Source organism: Tenrec ecaudatus, chromosome 8, assembly GCF_050624435.1.
Source record: "Tenrec ecaudatus isolate mTenEca1 chromosome 8, mTenEca1.hap1, whole genome shotgun sequence".
NCBI classification, from domain to species: Eukaryota; Metazoa; Chordata; class Mammalia; order Afrosoricida; family Tenrecidae; genus Tenrec; species Tenrec ecaudatus.
In genome coordinates, this window is record NC_134537.1 from 160,944,614 (window position 1) to 160,964,873 (window position 20,260).

The window sequence follows — 20,260 nt, forward strand, 5'->3', positions numbered from 1 at the left end:
TTATCAAATTCTCCAGGCCCCTCCGAAATCCGCTGCAGAGCCCCCTTAAAGCCAGGCTGCCTCTCTGGGAGGCTTTTCTGCACATTGTGCGCTGGAGGGTCCCTTTACTTTTGCTCCTCTTAACAATTCTGCCTTTCACCCATCCCTCAGGAATCCCTCAACATGTTAGTGTACCCCTACTGTTGTGTCCTTTCAAACACCCCTTTTCCATTATGCCATGGGCTTTCAACTGGTGTCCCCTAGAGATCACTGGCCACACGATGGTCTCTTAAAACAATACAATTGATACCCAGCCACAAAATAAATACGTCATACCTTTTATTGTCAAGACTGAAACAGACAAGAATGTTTGTTCTTCCAAGTTTAAATAAGCTAATGCGATGCAAAGAAGTTATTTACAACAACCAAACACACCCTCAAAAAAACAAAATATAACGAAAGCAGGTAAGTTTTTATTCCAACATAGGAACACTGGCATATACAAAGTGATCATTTTATAAACATTGACCTAAATATTTTTATACTTATGGACATTTTTATCTTAAAAGGAAAAAAAACAAAGGTTGATATTCTTTGGCATCATCTTGTGAAGTAATTTCTTCTTGGATTTTTACCCACTTGAGTGCTTACACAAGTCTAAGCTGGGCATACAGGAGTGTATCCCGGTGACTTCTCACTCTGCACAGCCCTGCACCATTGGGGGTGCGAGGGAGGGGCAGGCGTGTGGGGGGTGCTTCTCCCTCTTCCCACGTGCACCATCTCAGGAGAGATGCCGCCGTCTCTGCATTCTCAGTCTTCTCATCCTTCAAATGGGGAGAGTGAATCCAAACACGCAAGTTGTCTGAAAGGATGAAGTCAGCTCACCAAGGTGAAGGCGCCTAGCCCAACGCTTAGGCCAAAGTGGGCACACGAATGCGCCGGTCTGCAAACCAGGCTGGCAGCCACGACGAAAATCACGAGGAATGTCCCTGCTCTGGCTGTTCTACTCTCTGGTCAAATTGAGACTCTCCCTGAAGAAACTAATTAATAGGAGACAGCAGCTACTTCAGGAACCGAAACCAAGCTGCAATAAATTATCGTCGAGAGCCCAGTTCTTATCAACTATTTTATACATCACCGTGGTTGCTTATTTTTTCTTGATTTCAAGTAAGTAGGCTGCTCCTTTTTCTTACTAAGGCAAATTCTACTTTTTAAGAAGGTCAGCCTCTGTACATCTCACTTCCTGTCTGAAACCGTTTGTTCCCCCTTCGGTTCGAAGGGAAGCGTCTTTCGTATCTGCCCCTGCTAAAAGGTGGGGCATGTACCCTATTTGTCATGGTAACAGATGCATGCTTGCTCTAAGGGGCACCCGTCAATTGTGCATCATTTAGTGTGACGATGCCGTGGAGTTAGTTTCTCACAGAGCAACTTTGTGAGCAATCACACAATTTGTACTCAGTGATCCAAGCCTTCGGGTTCGGGTCTTCAGCCTTCGGGGTTAAAACGTGTTCTTTGAATATTGCTTCGTGGTCGGCTACAGGAAAACCTACTTCCCTGTCTGCCCGCCTGAGACTTGTCCACGACAATCCCAAGGTGCCCCCCCATCCCCCCAGGATGAAGAGAAAAGTCACGCTGGTCTGTGGAAGCATGGGAGTGACCTAACAAGAGACAAGTGTTTGTTCTTCGAAAAGGGTTCCAGACAACCCTGGGCAGTGCAGAAAGGACTCAGGAAATGCTCTGGCTGAGGACGCAGGAGGGCTGGCTGGGCTTGGTGTCCCTGCGTCCCCCACGCGCTGGTTTCAGCTGCTTTGTTCGCTGGGGCCCATCGCAAGCTGTGGTCCCTGATCAGCCCTGGGATGGGCAATGGCTGAGAGCGCCGTCTGTGGGACCCACTGAGTTCCAACAACCCCTGGGATCGCCCTGAGCCTCAATGCCAGTTCCGAGGCCTTCCCTCTTCCAGCAGACGGGCGGGTGCCCGTCCCCTCCCTCAGACGTGCCGCCCCGTGAGGAAGAAGAGCGGCCGGTCTTCCTTGGTGTTGGCGGTCTGGAATTCGTCCCGCAGCCGGAACTGCCACTCGTCCTCCAGCTCCAGGCGGACAACCGTCTGGCGCAGCGAGTTCCGGTCCTGGCAGATGACACACAGGGTGGCATCTGAGAGAGAGCGAGCACAGGGGTCTGCGTTAGAAACGCCAGACACCGTTGAGGTGCGGCGGGCGGGAAGAGGGGGAAGCCAGTCCCTTGAGTCCTGTGAGATGTCCAGCGACTGTTCTGTGGCAGGATGGGTGGGTCGGGCGGGTCAGGCAGCACGGAGGCAGAGATCAAGGAGGAGATGCAGAAGGAGCGGGCCTGCTCTGCTCACACCTCGAGCCCTGGTGCCACACCACTGCCCCATCCCCCACCTCACAGCTGACTCCCACCTTCCTGACATCTCCCTTCCCTGGCACACCCAGACCCCCGTCCCCTGAACTACCAGCATGCATACATCGATCGCACCTAATTTCCTTCCTGCCTCCCTCCTGTCCGATCCCTCCCATTGACGAGGTATTTCCTAAGGACAGAGACCACTGTAGAAACTGCCTCATTTTCCCCGTGGCCGGATCCGCTGTGCGCGATCCCAGAGAGAAGGTTGGCGTAACCAGGCACAGAGAAGCAATCCATTGGGAATCCAAGCAGGGCTGGAAATTGTCTTTTTTTCATACAAAGACCTCACATCGAATGAGTTGGCCACTCGCAGCCATTCTCGTGCACAGGTCGAAGAAGGAAACGGCAGGAGAAAGAGCAGGAGTTTGCGGGGCCCCAAAGTGGGGGGGGGGGAGAACTCCGTGCAAAGGGGGCTGGGCCCTGACTGTTAAGGATATGGACTAACAAGCAGGCATACACTGCGAATACCTGCTGGTGACGAGGAAGCAAGGGATGGGCCTACTCTTTATCCCAACAAGATGGGGTGGGAGCTGGCCGGGAGCAGGGGGAGCCCAGCAGGCCAGGGGGTCTCCATTTATTCGTTCCCACAATGATCAGGACCGACGCGTTTCTTCTCCTGCCCCAACTGGGTCGTTGGCAAATCAGAACTAAAACCCAAGATCACCTCCCTCAGAGGCACCGGGAGACGACCGGCATGGGAGCCCAGGGCAGGATGAAGTTACCTTTCAGAAAATGAAACTTCTTCAAAAAGCTGGCTCCCACAAAAGAGTCACAGAGGTATAAGAGGAGTCCACTGAACATCAAGTCTGAGGTGCTGATGTTTAAAGAGTGGGGCCTGGAGCTCATGTAGCAGACAGAAATCTGAAACAGAAAGGACCCAAGAGAACACACTGCTTTCTACGGGCTGCTCGACAGGGTTACACTCTGAATCCGAATCGGTCAAACTCAGCAGAAGCAGAAACAAGTATTCCAGTGTAATTTCCATATCTGTACCCTTCAAAATCAATGCAAAGAGATTTCTCTATTATTATTTTTAAAATAATAATTCAGAGAGATTTCTCTAAAGAGATTTTTTGAGACTGAAAAATAATGATAATTCAAAAAGATTTAGCTACGCATTCATTAAACGGGAAGAACAGAACTGTTTGGGCATCTGAATTGAATTGGCCTCCAAATTTATTATCCTTTGGCAAACCCTTTTAACTCTCAATTTTCATTTCATCACCTGCAAAATGGGGGTAAGGACCTGTTTCTAACAGTCGGGCTGTTACCAACTCAGCGTCCCGGAAACCGGCTGTGCACCTCCGGCGGTTACCTGAGGTCCCAGGTTAAGGTAGCAGTCCACTGACAGCACGGGGTGGCTGCAATTCTTCAGGGAGAGGGGGAAGAAGCGGTGGCTGTGGTACTGGAAGAACTTCTCAAGCAGGAGATGCGCCGGAGCTGCCAAGAATGGGTGCTTGCTGTCCGGAGCACAGATGTACTGGGCTGGCACAATGGCCATGGGGTTATCTGACACCTGCGTGGGATGGAAGGCACGAGAGTCAGACTACTCCCCACCCCATCCCCTCGGTGAGGGGGGTGTGAGGGCACCACTGGAAAGAGAGAAGTCCTTCCCAGAGGCCACTAGGCTGTGTGGGATCCAAGAGGATTGGGGGTGGTCCAGTTCTGGCAGTCAGAAACAAACCCTGCGCAGGAAAGGGCTAACACATATTTATAATAAAATTCTCTATTCAGAAAAGCTAGACTTTACTGAAGGATCATCGATGAAAATTCACCAAGGTGCACAGGTAAGAATTGGAGACTGTTAACATGACATGTATGGGCTAGAAAAAAAAAAAACAAGAGAACCAATGGACCTTCCCCAACATCCAATGATTCCAACCTGGGGGACAGACCTAGAGGCCTGCCTCTTCTTCCTGACTGCCCCCCCCCCCCAACCTCCAACTCTGCTGAACACCCTTCGGCGGGGGGGGGGGGGGCGCGCTTCTCATTATTGGAGAAAATGTCTAGAAGGTCCACAGAGTAGATAAGGTCCTGCCTGCCTGTCCTGCTCATCTCCTGTCACACCCCTTAGCTCTTCACACGTGTCCCAAGCCTCTTTCCGGTCTTGCTTCGATACCTGCCCCACCACCCTCAGCGCCTTCCCCACCCCAGGCTCTTGCCTCGGCCTGGGACTTTGACTGGCTTTTCCTTATCCCACAGGTGACTGCTCTAATGCCTGTTCTTCGTGGAACTGTCCTGACCCTGGGCCATGCTAGGGCGCCTGGCTTCACACACTGGACCTCTTAGCACGTCTCCTATGGTCACTGAATCGACGTCTACTACCAGCCCGGGCGCCAGGCGCATCCGCTCCTTTGGCGATCATTCTGAACCCTGCAGTGGGGCTGAGCAAACACCCGACGGGCCCACAAATGAAAACTTTTTAGTTATTTTATTTAGATGAAAGGGTCTAAAACCATTGCCTTCCGGATACATTAAACAATATGTTAAATATTGGAAAGTAAACTCAATGGGAAGACGGGAGACATGCAAAATCAGAAAGAAGCCAAAATAACTAAGAGTCAGAAACCTACCTAGGAGGAAACATATGCAAATATACTTTCAAAACCCCGCCCCCGGAGGTACATCCAAGAAAACGGACCTTAGTTTTAAAGGTACAACGGGCTGTGGGGCAGAAAGACAAGAAAGACTCAATTCTCCCTCAAATTAACCTACAAAGCAATCATAATTGCACTACACGGTTCATTTACTTTTCTTTGGGGGGGGGGACTTAACTAAATGAAGGTGCTCTGGGAGTACAGATTCCCCCCTGCTCCCCCCTAAAGTCTTGCTCCTTGAGGGAAATGCACTGGACGGCCCCTCTCAGAGACGCCAGCGAGGATAGGCGGGTGGAGCTGCAGCTCGGGAGAAGTGACCATGCAAGGCGGGAGAGAAGACCAGGAAGGACCTCGACATAGGTTGGCAAAGACAACTGCCATCAGGATGGCTGAAGTCATGAAGGCAAGATTCAAGATAGACAGATGCAAAAAAAAAAAAGGGGGGGGGGGAAATGGTGCAAAGCATCCTTTGAGCAGAAATCTCCACACCTGGAGGGCTTGCGGAGATCTAGCATCTCAACTTCCGCAGGCCTACGCAGCTGGAAGGCCGTAACGGGACTCTCTGTTCCACTGCCCAGGGGCTGCCTCGTGAGCAGATGGCTCAGCTGTCAAGCGAGCCTGGCTGTGCCAACCAAGCCGCCATTTACCGAGGGGCAGGGGAGCTCTCGTGGCGCTCTGCTGCTAACCAAAAGGCTGGTGGTTGCTACCACTCTGCTTCCTAGAAGGTTTGCAGTCTTGGATGCCCTACGGCAGTGGTTCTCAACCTGTGGGCCTTCACCCCTTTGGGCAGGGGGATGGGTCAAAGGACCCTTTCACGGGGGCAGCCCAATTCCTAACACTAGCAAAATTCCAGTGGTGAAGTAGCAAGGAAAATAATGCTATGTCTGTGTGTGTGTGTGGGTGGGGGGGGGGTCACCACAACATGAGGGACTAAATTAAAGGGTCTTAGCATTAGGAAGGTTGAGAACATCTACTCTAAGGGAAAATTCCACTGTGCCCCATGGATAGGGTCTCTGAATCAGAAAGACGTTTGTTTTCACCTGGGGCCCAGGGAAGGCAGAAGCATCATGTCTGTCCTCTGCCTAGCTGAGAAGTCAGATCAGTGCGAAATGAATTGCCATACAAAGTCCCTGCTGCGTAGGAAGAGGAGGATATGCATTGTTCTTGGGTTACAGCTACTTTTAAGTGCAAGGTCAAGATCCATTTATATTTTATGGTTTATGGATGTCCCTGATGCACTTTAGAGACATCGTTATCATTTTATTGGGTAATATTATAAATTGTCCCCATGAAGCATTGGTCATTGCAATTCCGTCAACGGTATACAATGTAAGGACTGTGGAGAAGAGGAATGTATACATGTATAGGACATCTTTTCAGGCTGAAAACTACATAGATTTTAATTGCACAAACCGAAAAACTTAAGTGACTGGGCACTATGGCAACAATGAGGTTGGAGGCAGGGCAAACGTCTCAATCACACTCATTCCCTCAGAAGGCAGCTCTATGCCTGCTGGCCCGAGATATGTCACAGAGAAGCAAAGAAACTGTTAAAATGGCAAATCCATTTTTGAAGTCTTAAACTGCCACTTACTGGGCACCCCCCAAGCAAGAGACTTGAACCAAAGTCCAACGACGTCCACATTCATTGCCTTGGGAGACTAATCATCTGCTCTTCCCACACGAGGGCACTTCAGCCTTAAGTCCAAGTCCTTTAATCTGTTACTCATTCACCATCATTGAGTCAAGTGTGATTCTCAGGGACCCACCCTATAGAGCTGAGTAGATTACTCCCTGTGGGTTTCCAAGACTGTAACTCTTTGTGGAGTAGAATCTGTCCACAGATCACCTGGTGCTTTCCAACTGCTGGTCTTGTGGTTCGCAGCCCAACCCAGAACCACTACAACACCAGAGCTTTTCATCTGCTTCAGGTGTGGTTAAGGTGAAGCCCAGTTTGCTTAGTGGGATTTCCAAATTGAACCTTCCTAGTGGGGCCTATGAAAGATGTTGTGCACCTCAAAAGGGCAAAGTCTAAAATCTCAGTCGTCTACAGCGTCCCAGCAGTTGCAGGTCATGCTTAAAAGCAGAGACCGCGAGGGAAATCTAAGGGGTCCTTCCACTTCCCAACATGCGTGTCATTAGCAACCTGGAACCCCACTGACCCATCGGCCCAGCTCCACCTCTGACTGTAAGGAGAATGTGGCCGCCCAGAGAACCAGCCCGGCTGACCGGCAGCCAGCACTCACCTTGGACGTGATGTGGAAGGATCGGTGTCCGCCCACGGCGATCTGTTTCTTCATCATGCTGAAGCGGTTGAATCTGCAGAGCAGGAGCCCTGCACTGTGCACCCGCAAGTTGAAGTCCACATCATCACACATGAACCTACTCAGAAACAGAGAAGGGATGAGCCCAGACCGGACACTCCCTCATGAGGTGCCTGCCGTGTGCACCCTCCTGTCCTAGGGGGCGGTGAACATGGAGTGCACCCCCCTTAAAGGTGTGACTCTAAGGAGGGCTTTGCGAAAAGAGGAGTAAAAAGGGAGAAATGGGAACAACCCTGGACCAGGTGAGCGGTCAAAGCCCAAGGCTTAAACGGAATGCAAGCTACCAGTGCGAGGTGGCGAAGCCCAGGGATGAAACTTTACAACCGCTTGTGAGAAGTTTGCTCGTTAAAAGAACACACACACCTAGGGAATGCATTATCAGAATATTGTTAAAATACTGGTATTATCCGAGGCGATTTACAGATTCAATAGCCCCTCGACAAAAATTCCAACAGTCTCAAAATTGATTGTAGGGGGTGACTGCACAACCCTTTAAATGGAGTATGTTGATACTTAGACAAATATTATTTGTCTCTAAAGAAATACATAAAAACTGTTTTTTTTTAAGGTTTGTCTTTTGGGGAAAAAATGGAATGGCCCATCTTCAAATATAGATAAGATTTCAAAGGGCCTCGACTAGCCAAAGTGGCTTTGAAAAAGAACAGCCAGAGGGCACTTGCTGGTTTTAAAACATACCATAAAAGTACGACAACCAAAACAGCATGGTACTGGCATAATATAAAGGCTAATGGAATAGAACTTAATGTTACTGAACTGTATACGTGAAACAGTTGAAATTGGACATTTGTCATTATTTTTGCCACAAGAAAAATTTAAAAGCAACATCCATAAAAATCCTTTAAAGGGAAAGTTACCAATCACACTTTATAGCTGACAAAATTCGGCCTAGAGACGGTGAACAGGCTGCCTAAATGACAAAGCCGGAAAGCAGCAGAATCCAGACTCAGCAGGTCAGTCTGCACTCTCGAAGGTGACCCGCTGGGACAGTGTGGCCTCTGCCTGGCATACACAAAACCAAATCCATTGGCAAGGAGTCCATTCCAACTCAGGGCCACTCCACCTGCACCCAGAGCAGAGCTGTCTGCTGGGCTTCATTGTGACCATGGGCCCTATCTCCTAAGGCTGACTATCCATCATATATGAAGAATGCCTATAATTCAGTATCAAAATGACAACCAATGGGGAATTTGCACTGAACTCTTGGACAGTTTTGCTTAACTGCTCGCACCACTAGGGCTACAGAGAAACTCAGGAAACACACTGGAGGTGAATTATCCATCTACATGAGCACCTCTGCGGCTAGGCATATAAAGACCAACGTCAATCCCGCTCTGCATGTTACAGACATATCCATAGGCACAGGATCCACATGCTCAACAGCTGTCCTCAGTGCCCCAAATCCCTCTAAAAAAGTCTGCGTCAGGAGAGGGAGCCCACGCAAAGCAAGAAAAAAAGCAAGCTGAGCAGACAGCGCAACACATTCAGTTAATAAAGTAATGTATGACTGGGCGGGTGGAGGTTAACAACACGGTGGTGGCAAAGCGCCCTCCACATGGGCACCGTGAGCCAGCCACCCCTCCCCGACCCACGCAGGCCGCGCTCACCGGTTCCGGTTGTACTGCACGTGCTGGGTCAGGTCCACGTTGAGGATGACGAAGTCGTGCAGGTGGCAGCGGGAGAAGGGCTCGCGCACCTCGCTGCTCCGCGTCTTGCTTGACCACTTGCGCATCCCGATCAGGGCGTAGTGCGTGATGTTGGGGGACCCCTCGATGTGCTGCATGATGCGCTTCAAGGACACGCTCCTCTCCGACCAGGAAAAGTCCCTGCCAAAGGAGCGCCAGACTGACAGACGGCCTGCGTGCCACAGGGCCTCACGTGCACACCGGGCCCTACCAGGACACCCGCCACAGCCACCGGCCGTGCTCGCCACTGGTTAACCCTGCTCACAATCCCCTGCATGATGAGCATTACTGGCCGCACCTGTAAATGAGGAAAACACCTGGCCCGGTGTCGCTCCACAGAGCTCACGTGTGCAGGGGTCTTCGTGACTCCAGAGCCCATGTCCCCTTCCTCGTGGCACGCCACTCCATGTCCAGTTTGCCAGGCACAAAGGCAAAGTGGGGCCAGAGGAGTTTGCCTTTTGTGGTCGTTACCTAATTGTACACCACCTTACAGATATATAAAGTTATCGGGTGGCATCTGACCTGTCACTCAGGTCACACATCCTGATGGTGCCTGATGAGTGTGTGGCCTTCTCCGTAGGAGGACCCTGGGACCTGCCTCTCTCTGCCTGGACCTTCCTACTGGCTGACCTGAGAGCTGCCACGTCTCGGGCACTGGAGCCACACCACTTTGCACCTCTGGCCTGCGGTCTTCCTGCGTTCTGCATCTACGCGTGAGTGCGTGAGTCTAAAGAGGAACCTACGGACTAGTATTGGACGTATGGACGTGCATTCGACGGAGCTGGGATGCGTTCTTGTTCCATCATGGCTTCTTGATATAAAGCTCGCTCTTACACACAGATGAGTGTCACTGGATTTGGTTTCCCCAGTCAATCCGGCCGAGCACAGCTTTCTATCATGAAATCCAAGTGAGAAAGTAGGGTAGGAGGCGCACCCGACAAAAGCCATCCTTTCTGCACAGGCAGTGTCTGGGGCCGGTGAAGATGGTGAGACTGACCGTGGCGAGGCCAACACTGAAGGACAAGGAGAAACAGACTGAATGGAGTTGGGTGAGGAGGGCCTAACAAACTGTCCACCTTCTCTGAACCCCAGCTTTCTTTTCCAGAACCGAGGGGTTTAAAATAAACCCTCTGGGGCAACAGGCAGCTCGGACATTCCGGGAACTCCAAGGCGATGTAAGACAGAGGCAGCATCCAGTTACCACCTCTCTGCTGCCATGACAGCCCTCAGACAACTTCCTGCTCTTGGAAAGGTGACAATACGGAAAAGCCACTGCAAAATACTGAAACCCAGTAAAACCAGATGGCGTGCGCGCGGGCACTCCCATCTACACCTCTACCAGGAGCGGAGTCAAAAGCAAGCACAGAGCAAGCTCTCAGAGCTCCGAATGGCAGCTCCCGTGTTTGACAGCAGTGGGGTCTTACTGAGGCCTGAGGTCGATGGGCACTCGGACCGAGAGTCACTGTAATGTAGCAGGACGTGGGGAAACAAGTCCTGTAGGGCCGCTAACCACAGTATTAGTAGTTCAAAGCCACTGGCTGCTCTGAGAGAGCAGGATGAGGTTGTTAACTCACCAAAAGATCTATAACCTCGCAAACCCAAAGGGGGTAATTCTACCCTGTCCAATAGCAATGCTACAAATCAAAAAGGCTCTTTAGTTGCATGGGTCATTCCATTTTCAGATGGAATGGGAATAACTAGCCCCTGTCCACAGTGAGACACCATGGGAGAGTTTGGGTAGGTGGGGGGAACCCCCTACCTTCACCACAGAACTAGGAAGTGCCCCCTTCCACCACCACCCAAACTCCCTGCACATGTATGAAGCATACAAAACTCCTAACACGGCATTAGAAACACTCTTCAAATATGCATATCCTCGAATGCTTCTCGCGGAGTCCACTGCTGCTGGCCCGGTCTGTCACAAGGGACTCTTGGGCGTGGAGCAGAGCTGCCCGCTGAGGCTCCCAGGCTATGGATCTCGGTGGAGGCAGGCTGCCCGTCTGCCTCCTGCAGAGCAACTGGCGGGCACAGGCTCCAGCCTTCCAGGTGTCAGCTGGGTGCTTGGCCATTGCACCAACAGGACTGCCCAATCAGATAATTATTTTTTTCCACAAAAAATAGTATACATTTTTAAATGCCCAAGTTAAAAAAAAGCATAACTCACAAAATCATAGACACAAGGAAACTGAAATCACTTTTGAAAAGAAAAATATCAAGACACCAAACCTAAGAGAATGCCTTAAACAGGAATAAAGTAAATGACCCTCCCCTCACCCAACACTCCTGTCCCCCCAAAAAACTCCAAGAGAAATGTTGAACCAAACAGACAGAAAAAAAGAATAAATGAACTAGAACAAATACCTGAACATGTCAAGTCTGAAGAGAAAGAACAAAGAAAAATGAACAAACCCTACGTGAAAATATGGAAATTCAACCAAAAAAAGTCCAGTGCTAGAGTTTCCCAAAATACCCCGCAGCACCACAATAACAATAAAGACATAGAAATAAGTATCTAAGAGATAAGCAGAGAAGAGTTCCCAGACCTGAACAAAGATCCAAGTCTGCAAATGCAGACGCTACATGAACTTCCCTTAGAATAAATACAAAGATATCAACTGTGAGCCCTCTCTACCTTAATAAATTTCTTCAAAAACAAAGACAAATAGAATTCTGAAAGCAGCAAGTGAAAGATGCAATAAAAACAAGAAGTTTTTTTTTAAATCAATGTGGATTTCTCCCCAGAACCAGTAGAGTCCCAAAGAAAATGGAACAACAAAGATGAAATAATAAAAACCATCAAGAATTCTTTACTCCATTAAGCTGCCATTCAAAAACACGGGGGAGATCATGATACATCCAGACAGAAGCTCTGAAAACCTGCCACCACCAGCCAAGTTTCGCAAGTATCACTCAAGTATTCCAAATGGAAAATCACAAATGAAAAATAAATACTCCTATCTGTACACCAGAACATAAATTTTAAAATAACAAGAGAACAAGACTGCCAGAAAGCACAGCATGAGTATCACGGATTGAATTTTGGTATCCCTCAAAAAAAATGTGCCACCTGGCTAGGCTAGGATTTGCTGTATTATACAATGATCTGCCATTTTGGGATCCGATGTAATTATCGTATGTGTTTTAAAGCCTAACCTCTCTGAAATTAATGAGTCAATGCCTTTTTGTGATTAAAAAATAAATTAAAGAAGTGCAGCAAACAGAAGAGCCGGACTGCCTCTCAGATGGGCTAGGGGCAGAGCATTTCCTGTGGGCTCTGGGTCCCTGAGCCGGGAACCTCCTTTATCTTGCAGAAGATTGATACCAAGACACATAGAGATCCCTAAGGGTACCAACCCCACAGATGTTAAAAAGTAGACAAGGGCCTGCCTCCAAGCCAATAGAGAAAGAAAGGCAGACCCCAGAGCTAGCACCCCAAATAAAGACTTCTAAAGCCCTGATCTGTTAAAGACTAAGTCTGTGTTTGTTTATTTATTTATCTATTTATCTATTTATTTATTTATTTTTAAGTCTGTGTTTATTAAAGCCATACACGTGGGGGCATTTCTGTTAGGACACAACAAGCAATCATAAGGACCAAGTACCAGGTATGTTCAGGGAATAAACTCAAGTATAACTTTCATAAACAATACCATGTAAAAACCTAAAAGGCAATGCAATCCAGTTGGTGATGACTCACAGTGACCCTGCAGGACAGGGAAGGACTGTCCTGTCCCTATGAGTTTCTGAGACTTTAGCCCCCACCAACAGTTTAATTGGCATATAATTTGCATATCATTCAGTAGTTCAATAACATCCAGAGTAGTAGTACAATCATCACCACAATCTGTTTTAAAACATTTTCTTCAATATTGCACTCATCATTATCAGCTTCCCACTTCCTCCCAACTTCCCCTGCCAGACCCCAAGGAAACATTAATCCCATTACTGTCTCTATAGATGCTTTTAATGGAGGAGAAAGCCCCATCTTTCTCCCTTGCAGCAGCTGGTGGTTTTGAACAGCGAATCTTGAGATCAGCTGCCCAAGAAGTAATCACTATGCCCCCAGAGCTCCTAAATAACACCGAGTTTTCGGGACATCAGTACAGATTAAACTTGCCATACAAAAACTGGATAGTGATGTTCATAGAGACAGGTGTAGATTATGTTATGTTACGGTTGTACGTTAACTATTGTCCAGAGGTTAAACACTGTTGAAATTTGCAAGTTGTGCAAAGCAATAAGTATGGTAACAGCTAAGAAATTATCAAGAAGAAACATTCAGAAGAAAAAAAATTACATAAAGGACTCATCATAAGAATTCAGCCAAATACCGACAAAAATGTAAAAGTCAAAGTTTTTAAAAAGAAGATAAAAAACACTCAATGAAAAGGGAATCAACAAAGCCCACATGCAAGAAGCACACCAGCCGGTGTGATTATGAATTGAAGGAATAGGCATCAGAAGTTCAAAAATAATCTCAGAGGCGATGGAGAGGAGTCAAAGTAGAGACAGACGTAGAGCCCACCCGGGGATCATTAGACATTCCCACACAGAGGGGCAGTTTAATACCCACAAAACACACAGCACTCCCCTAGTTATTTCCCCTCACTATCATGACCTCAGTTCTACCTGTCAAAGCCCACTAGATAGGTGTACATACAGTGTCACAGACGAGAGCTTTCAATATACAGAACTCAGCGTAGACAACCCCCCTCAGTAACAGTAATGGAGTAGAAGGGGTAGGGGAAAGGACGGGGGGGGGGGGCCCAGACAGCAATAATGGCGGAATAACCCCTCTGAGTGGGGCAAACACCAGGATAGTAGGTGAAGGGATAGAATGGGCAATGTAAGATATAAATAATAATAGTCCATAATATATTAAGGGTTCATCAGGGTGGCAGGGTGAGGGAGGGAGGGGGGAAAAGAGAAGCTGATATCAAAGGACTCAAGAAGAAAGATAGTATTTAGAAACTGCTGACGCCAACAATTTTACATGTCGGCTTGATATAATGGACGTATGGAGTGTTAAAATATGTGCAAGAGTCTGAATAAAATGATTTATTACATTAAAACTCAATAAAATAGCAAAATGATTATTTTCAATAATAATCTCAAATGTAAATGCTCTGCATACCCCATGTAGAGGCAGCGAGTGGCAGAATTAATTAAACAAATACCACCACCACCAAAAAAAAAATCTATGATCCATCCTTTTGATATTTAGAAGACATAAAACTTAAATGTAAAGACATCAACAGATTGAAAATTAGAGAGTGAAGAAAAAAGTTCCACATAACCAATAAACACACAAGATCAGGGGTGGCCACACTGATATCAGATAAAACAGACTTTAAATAAAAATATGTCACACTAGATAGAGGACATTACATAATAACAAGAGTCAGTCCAGCAGGAAGACTAGCAATTATAAATATCAGAGGGTTTCAGAAAGTTCACGGGCAATTTCCATGATCTTTTAATTCCTTTATTCCCCCCAGAAAACTTTCAAGTTTTTGAATATATGCATGCAACACACACACACACACACGCACACACACACACACACACACACATACACGGTTGGGTTTCTCTGTACTAAGAAAGACTCCTTCTAAAATGAAAACAATTCCATTTACAATCGCCCTCAAATCAAGAAAATGACTTAGGAATTAACCTAACCAGAGGCATAGGAGATTTATACATACATTGAAAATTATACAAACATTACTACAAGAGACAAAATGGGAAGACATCCCGTGCTCGTGGACTGGAAGACTTAAAGTAGTGAGAATGTTAATTACCCCTAAAGTACTCTACAGATCCAATGCAATCCTGGTTCAGAGCCCAACTATATTCCATACTGACGTGGAAAAGCTAATCGCCAACTTCATGTGGAAAGAAACCTGATTAGCCAAAGCAATACTAAAGGCAAAGAATAAGCAAGTGATTTCAAAATCTCCAATACCAAAGCACACTACATAACCACTGCAGTCAAAACAGCCCACATTGGTTCCGTGACAGACACACAGACCTACGGAACAGAACTGAGAATGCACATTAAAGGCAGACATTTAAGGACAGCCGACTTTCAACAAGGGGACCAAGTCTGAAACCGTTTATTTAATAAATGGTGCTAGAAAAACCAGGCGTCTCCTTGAAGGAAAAATGGAACTAGATGTATAATGCACATTACACACAAGAAGGAAATCAAAATGATCAAAGAGCTGACACCATGAAACTCCTAGAAGAAAACTATGGGATCTGACCTTCTGTAAAAACGAGGTGACAAAAACAACAACTGCAAGAGTACTAGAAGACAAAGGCGATAAATGGAACCTCATGAAAACCGAAAATACAAATTTGGAATGATATATGTATTAAATCCCAACTGAAAATACATCTATTTCTAAACTGTAGACAGAGGCTCATCGAAATACTTCATTAAGAGAGTAAATAAAGAACAGACACAGTAGGATCACCATCTTCAGGAATGATTTATCCGATAAGGGTCTGATCTCTAAAACCTATACAAACGGGCAACAACTCCATGACTACAGCACAAACCACCCCATCAAAGGGGTAAAAGCCACGCACAGAACCTTCACCATCGAGGATGCCAGGGAGGCTACAAGAACAGGTGCACAAGCTGATGCCGAGGGCAACGAAGGCACAAATCTGCGCTGCACAATGGCTGTCTGTGTGTATGGATTGTGATCAGAGTTGTATGAGCCCCCAATAAAATGATTTTTTAAAAAAGAGCATGTTCACAATCACTAGTCATTGTTGCCGCTAGGTGACACTGGGCCAGCTCCTACTCAGGGCAGCCGGACGTCCAGCAGACCACAACACTGCCCAGTCCTGCGCATCCTCAGGAATGGTTGTCACGGCCGAGGGAACGGTGGCGGTCACTAGATCCCTCATCTTTCTTGCCCTGGGGTTTCCTCTTTGTCATGTTGTTAATTAACTGACGATCTAGTCTGCCACTTTTCTGAATCTATCAGACTTAATTTTTAAAAATGTTTACAGTAAAAATAAAACTGGACTTGCAAGATGTTTCTATCGCACCCCAGATTTTTATCGGTCCCACACAGTCCTAATACTAAGGTGTTTATGCCTGTGCCATGGGTGAATGAAATCCTTTAACTCGGTGGGTTTCAATCTTCCTCATGCCGCGACCCTTTAATACAGTTCCTCATGTTGTGGTGACCCCCCAGACATAAAGTTATTTTCATTACTATTCATCATTGTAAGTTTGCTACTGTTATAAATCGGGCAACCTCTGTGAAAGGGTTGTTCGTTCCCCCAAATGGGTCGAGACCCACAGGTTGAGAACCGCTGCACTAAGGATTCTGTTGTCCGTAAAGGGTTACAGAGAATTCCTATCAACACAGAAGGGACTCTGTTGTCCTTTGTCTGGATTGAAAAGACAGAGAGCGGGGAGGGGGCCTGCCGGGGGTGGGTGTTGGAAGTCATCCATCCTCGTCCATCTTACCTGCTTCTTTCCCCGCCATAGTCAACATCCACCATGTTCCACATCACACAGGAGTCGTCCGAAATCACAATGAAGGGCCAGATGTCCTGGGGCTTGATGCCCAGCTCCTCCTGGCGGCTGCGCTCCAGCTCCAGGTTATGATAGGAAAGCTCCTTGATTAGGAAGTGGGCAGCACCTGCAAGGGTCAACACGCCCCACCCCCCAGGCTCAGCTCTGTCCTACAGTAGCACCCAGACGGCACACCACCCAAGACAGGCCAGCCCCCGTCACTCTGCCACGGCTGGCTGGCCGCGGACTTGGGGGAGAAAATTACAGGGAGCAACAGACTCCTCCCCAGTCCGTACACCTATTTGTTTGTTTGATCTTCTCCCCCACCCCTTACAATTGAGAAGACTAAGTACATCAATCATCAAAAATCGGAAAAAGCTATTCCTTAATAAACAAACACACAACTAAGCTAAGAGGCATTTTACTGAGCAGAGCAAGGTATTTTGAAAAACACCTACCAACTCCGGCGCTGTTGAAGATGCTGGGGAGCACCAGCATGATGTGGTTGGGCCAGTATTTCTTATAAATGGCCATCTCATACTCCTTGACAACCAGCACGTGCAAGTGACTGGCGCCGTCCATGGCGTGGTACAGATTAAAGAGCCCGTGTTCATGCCGGCCAGTTGTGGGCGTGAACGTCGGGCTTTTTATATATTCCTGACCCTGTGAAAGCACAGGAACAATGGGGGAGAGGGTTTGTCAAACAGGCTCGTGACTCCCTGCCCTTTGACGTGTGATTTCGCACCTCCTTCCTCCAAGAGGGAGTCCATTTCCACACTCTTTGAATCTGGGTTAGTTGTGTGCCCTGCTTTTTACCCATAAAACGCAGCAGAAAGGTGGACCAGCTGAGGGTGTGCACACTGCACTCTCTCCGAGCCCTCTTTAGTCTGCACACGAGGATGAGAGGCCACGTCTGTGGGCAGAGAGGAGCCATCCCTGTTGAGTGTCGAGGCCACTCTAGGCCGGCCAGTCCCCAGGGGATCCGCTGGCAGCCACAGACACGGGAGAAGGCTTTTCCAAGGCCTCCAGAACCCTGGAGCAGAACCTATCCGAGTCTGCTGACCCACAGAACCCTAAGCTGAGCAAATGCTTGTTTAGGGATGGTTAGGCATGCAGTGAAATCGAACTGGCCTCTCTCTTCTCACCACATTCGTGGCCCTCTCACAGCAGGGCCTACCATAGGGCTGTGAGTACACACGCTGTCCCAGGTTGACTTAAATCCTCCAGAGACCTACGGTGAACACAGGGCACCTCCCTAACATCGACCCACACAGGCAAGCCATTCCAGGCTTTCGGTAAACAAATGTTTTCCTTACTGCTTTCTGTACAATAGGTTCCCCTGGCAGAGCTAGGTCGCTCTCCCTCTGAATTCCTTGAAGCATCTCCTAAATAACTGTGTACATAGCTGGGGCTCAGAACCAAGTCGGATTAGATGGCTGGGAGAGCCAGTGGATGGATGGACAAATCCTTCCTTAAATGCCAATCCAAAAGCTTTCCCCTTAAACCCACCCCCCGCCCCCTGCAGAGTAGGAGAGTCTTGTAAGAGAGGCCTCTTTGGTACTTGACAAATATTCATGCTCGATAACAGCCTGCTACACCCCAAGGACTAGGCTCAGCATCACAGACACCTGGCACCAGGAAGGTAATGGTTTGTCTTGAGGGGGCTGGTTAAAGAACAGCAAGTTTCTCTGTGAAGCTACCTGTCTGAGACGGTCAAGCCAAGCTCCTAGAAAGCGCCTCTCCGAGACGTGTGCTGGTCACAAAAGCAAGGGATTCTCTAGGCATAAAGGTCAGCGGGCAGACCTCGAATTCGGTATGCTTTTTCATGAGTTTGGTTTTGTTTTTGTTTTTTTGCTAGTTGTTTTCCTATTTCTCTTTGTATTCATTTTTTGTTTTATTTTTGTTTTGTCTCCATTATTGTTGGTTTGCCTACCTATATAAGATAGGCGTGGGAAGCAATCCCAACGAGAAAGAAACAGGGGGTTGACAGTTCCAGAGGGACTTTTGAGGAGGAGTTGTTGGGGAAAGGGAATGGTGAGCAAACAATGCCATAGACGGGAACAACTGGGAATTAAAATCAACAACAAGGAGGACATAGAGATGCTGGGGACATTGGAGCAATAGCAATCTAGCTGAGAGGAATAACTAAGAGGCAGAAGAAGGGCAAGCGTGATGGTGGGACAGGAGGCAAGTAAAAGGAAATGGATGAAAGCTCTAGATGGCAAAGCTAGGAACAGAGATATAAGCATAGGTGTGTTCATATGTAAATATATTCATTCATGAAAATAGAGGTATTGGCCTATATACATATATTTATATGGCAATACATTGAAGAAGTGAACGGACTTTGGGCCTCTGCTCAAGCTTTCCCTCAACACAAGAAACTTTGTCCTAACAACCTGGCATTCCATGATGCTCACCCTCCTGACCCGATCACTAAAGACAAATGGGTGCATAAGCAAATGTGGTGAAGAAAGCTGATGGTGCCCGGCTATCAGAAGATATAGTGTCTGGGGTCTTAAAGGTTTGAAGTTAAACAAGCAACCATGTACCTCAGAAGCAACAAGCCCACATGGAAGAAGCACACCAGCCTGAGTGATCACATGGTGCTGACGGAATCAGGTAACAGCCACCAGAAGATCCCAAATAAAAAACCATATTGTTGAGAATAAAGGATAGTGGTGGTGTCGGAAAAGAGACCCAAAACCCATGTGGAGACAATGGGACATCCCCTCACAGAAGGGTCACAAGGAAGGGAGGAGTCAATTAGGCCACAGTACAGCACTGATGAAATACAATATTCCTCTGGTTCCTTGAGGCTTCCTCACTCCCACCATCATGACCCCACAGTCCTGTCTCAGTTCTGGCTAGACCAGAGCATGTGCACTGTACAGATAACCCAGGTCAGATACCTGTCTCCTCCCACCACCCCCCACCCCAGAACAGAAATGGAAGTAGTGATAGCAGGAGGGTAGGCAGAAGGTGGGGGGAGGAGAAGAGGGAAAGGGAACCGATTGCAACAACTGACACATAACCACACCCCCACACCCCTGAGGGGAACCAACAACAGAAACCATGGGGGAAAGGACAATGGTCAGTGTAACGTATGAAAATAATAATAATTTACAATTCATCAAGGGGTCCCTGGGGGGCGGGTGGGAGAGAGGACCTGATACCAAGGGCTCAAATAGAAAGTAAATGTTCCCAGCATCGTCCCTCACGCCCTTGGTCCTGAAGGTATCATCCACCCTGGATTCCCTGTACCTCCAACCCTCATGTACCAGTGTACAGCCTCTGTCCTATCCAGCCCTGCAAGGTAGAATTCGGATCATGGTAGTTGGGGGGAGGAAGCATCCAGGATCTGGGGGAAAGCTGTGTTCTTCATCGATACTACCTCACACCCTAATTAACCCATCTCCTCTCCTAGGCCCCTCTATGAGGGGAGGGCGAGTGGGTTGGAAAGGGGGAACTGATTACAAGGAGCCACATGTGACCTCTTCCCTGGGAGAGGGACAGCAGAGAAGGGGGGAAGAGAGACCCCGAATAGGGCAAGATATGACAAAATAACGAGGTATAAATTACCAAGGGCATATGAGGGAGGGGGGAAAGGGGAGGGAGGGGGGGAAAAAAAGAGGACCTGATGCAAGGGGCTTAAGTGGAGAGCAAATGCCTTGAGAATGATTGGGGCAGGGAATA

The 20,260-nt window shown here is 47.9% G+C and overlaps 1 protein-coding gene across 1 annotated transcript in view; it reads right to left on the reverse strand.

Annotated features, from left to right (window-relative positions):
- Positions 1-461: 461 nt before the first annotated feature.
- GREB1 (growth regulating estrogen receptor binding 1) overlaps positions 462-20,260 on the reverse strand; it is an 83,257-nt gene continuing 63,458 nt past the window's right edge. Inside the window, exons 26-32 of the mRNA XM_075555823.1 lie at positions 17,023-17,227; positions 16,517-16,691; positions 8,947-9,165; positions 7,244-7,379; positions 3,716-3,916; positions 3,123-3,261; positions 462-2,130 (exon numbers count right to left, since the gene is read on the reverse strand). Coding sequence (XP_075411938.1) covers positions 1,967-2,130; positions 3,123-3,261; positions 3,716-3,916; positions 7,244-7,379; positions 8,947-9,165; positions 16,517-16,691; positions 17,023-17,227 — 1,239 coding nt within the window. The 3' untranslated portion in view covers positions 462-1,966. The remainder of the gene's footprint in view (positions 2,131-3,122; positions 3,262-3,715; positions 3,917-7,243; positions 7,380-8,946; positions 9,166-16,516; positions 16,692-17,022; positions 17,228-20,260) is intronic.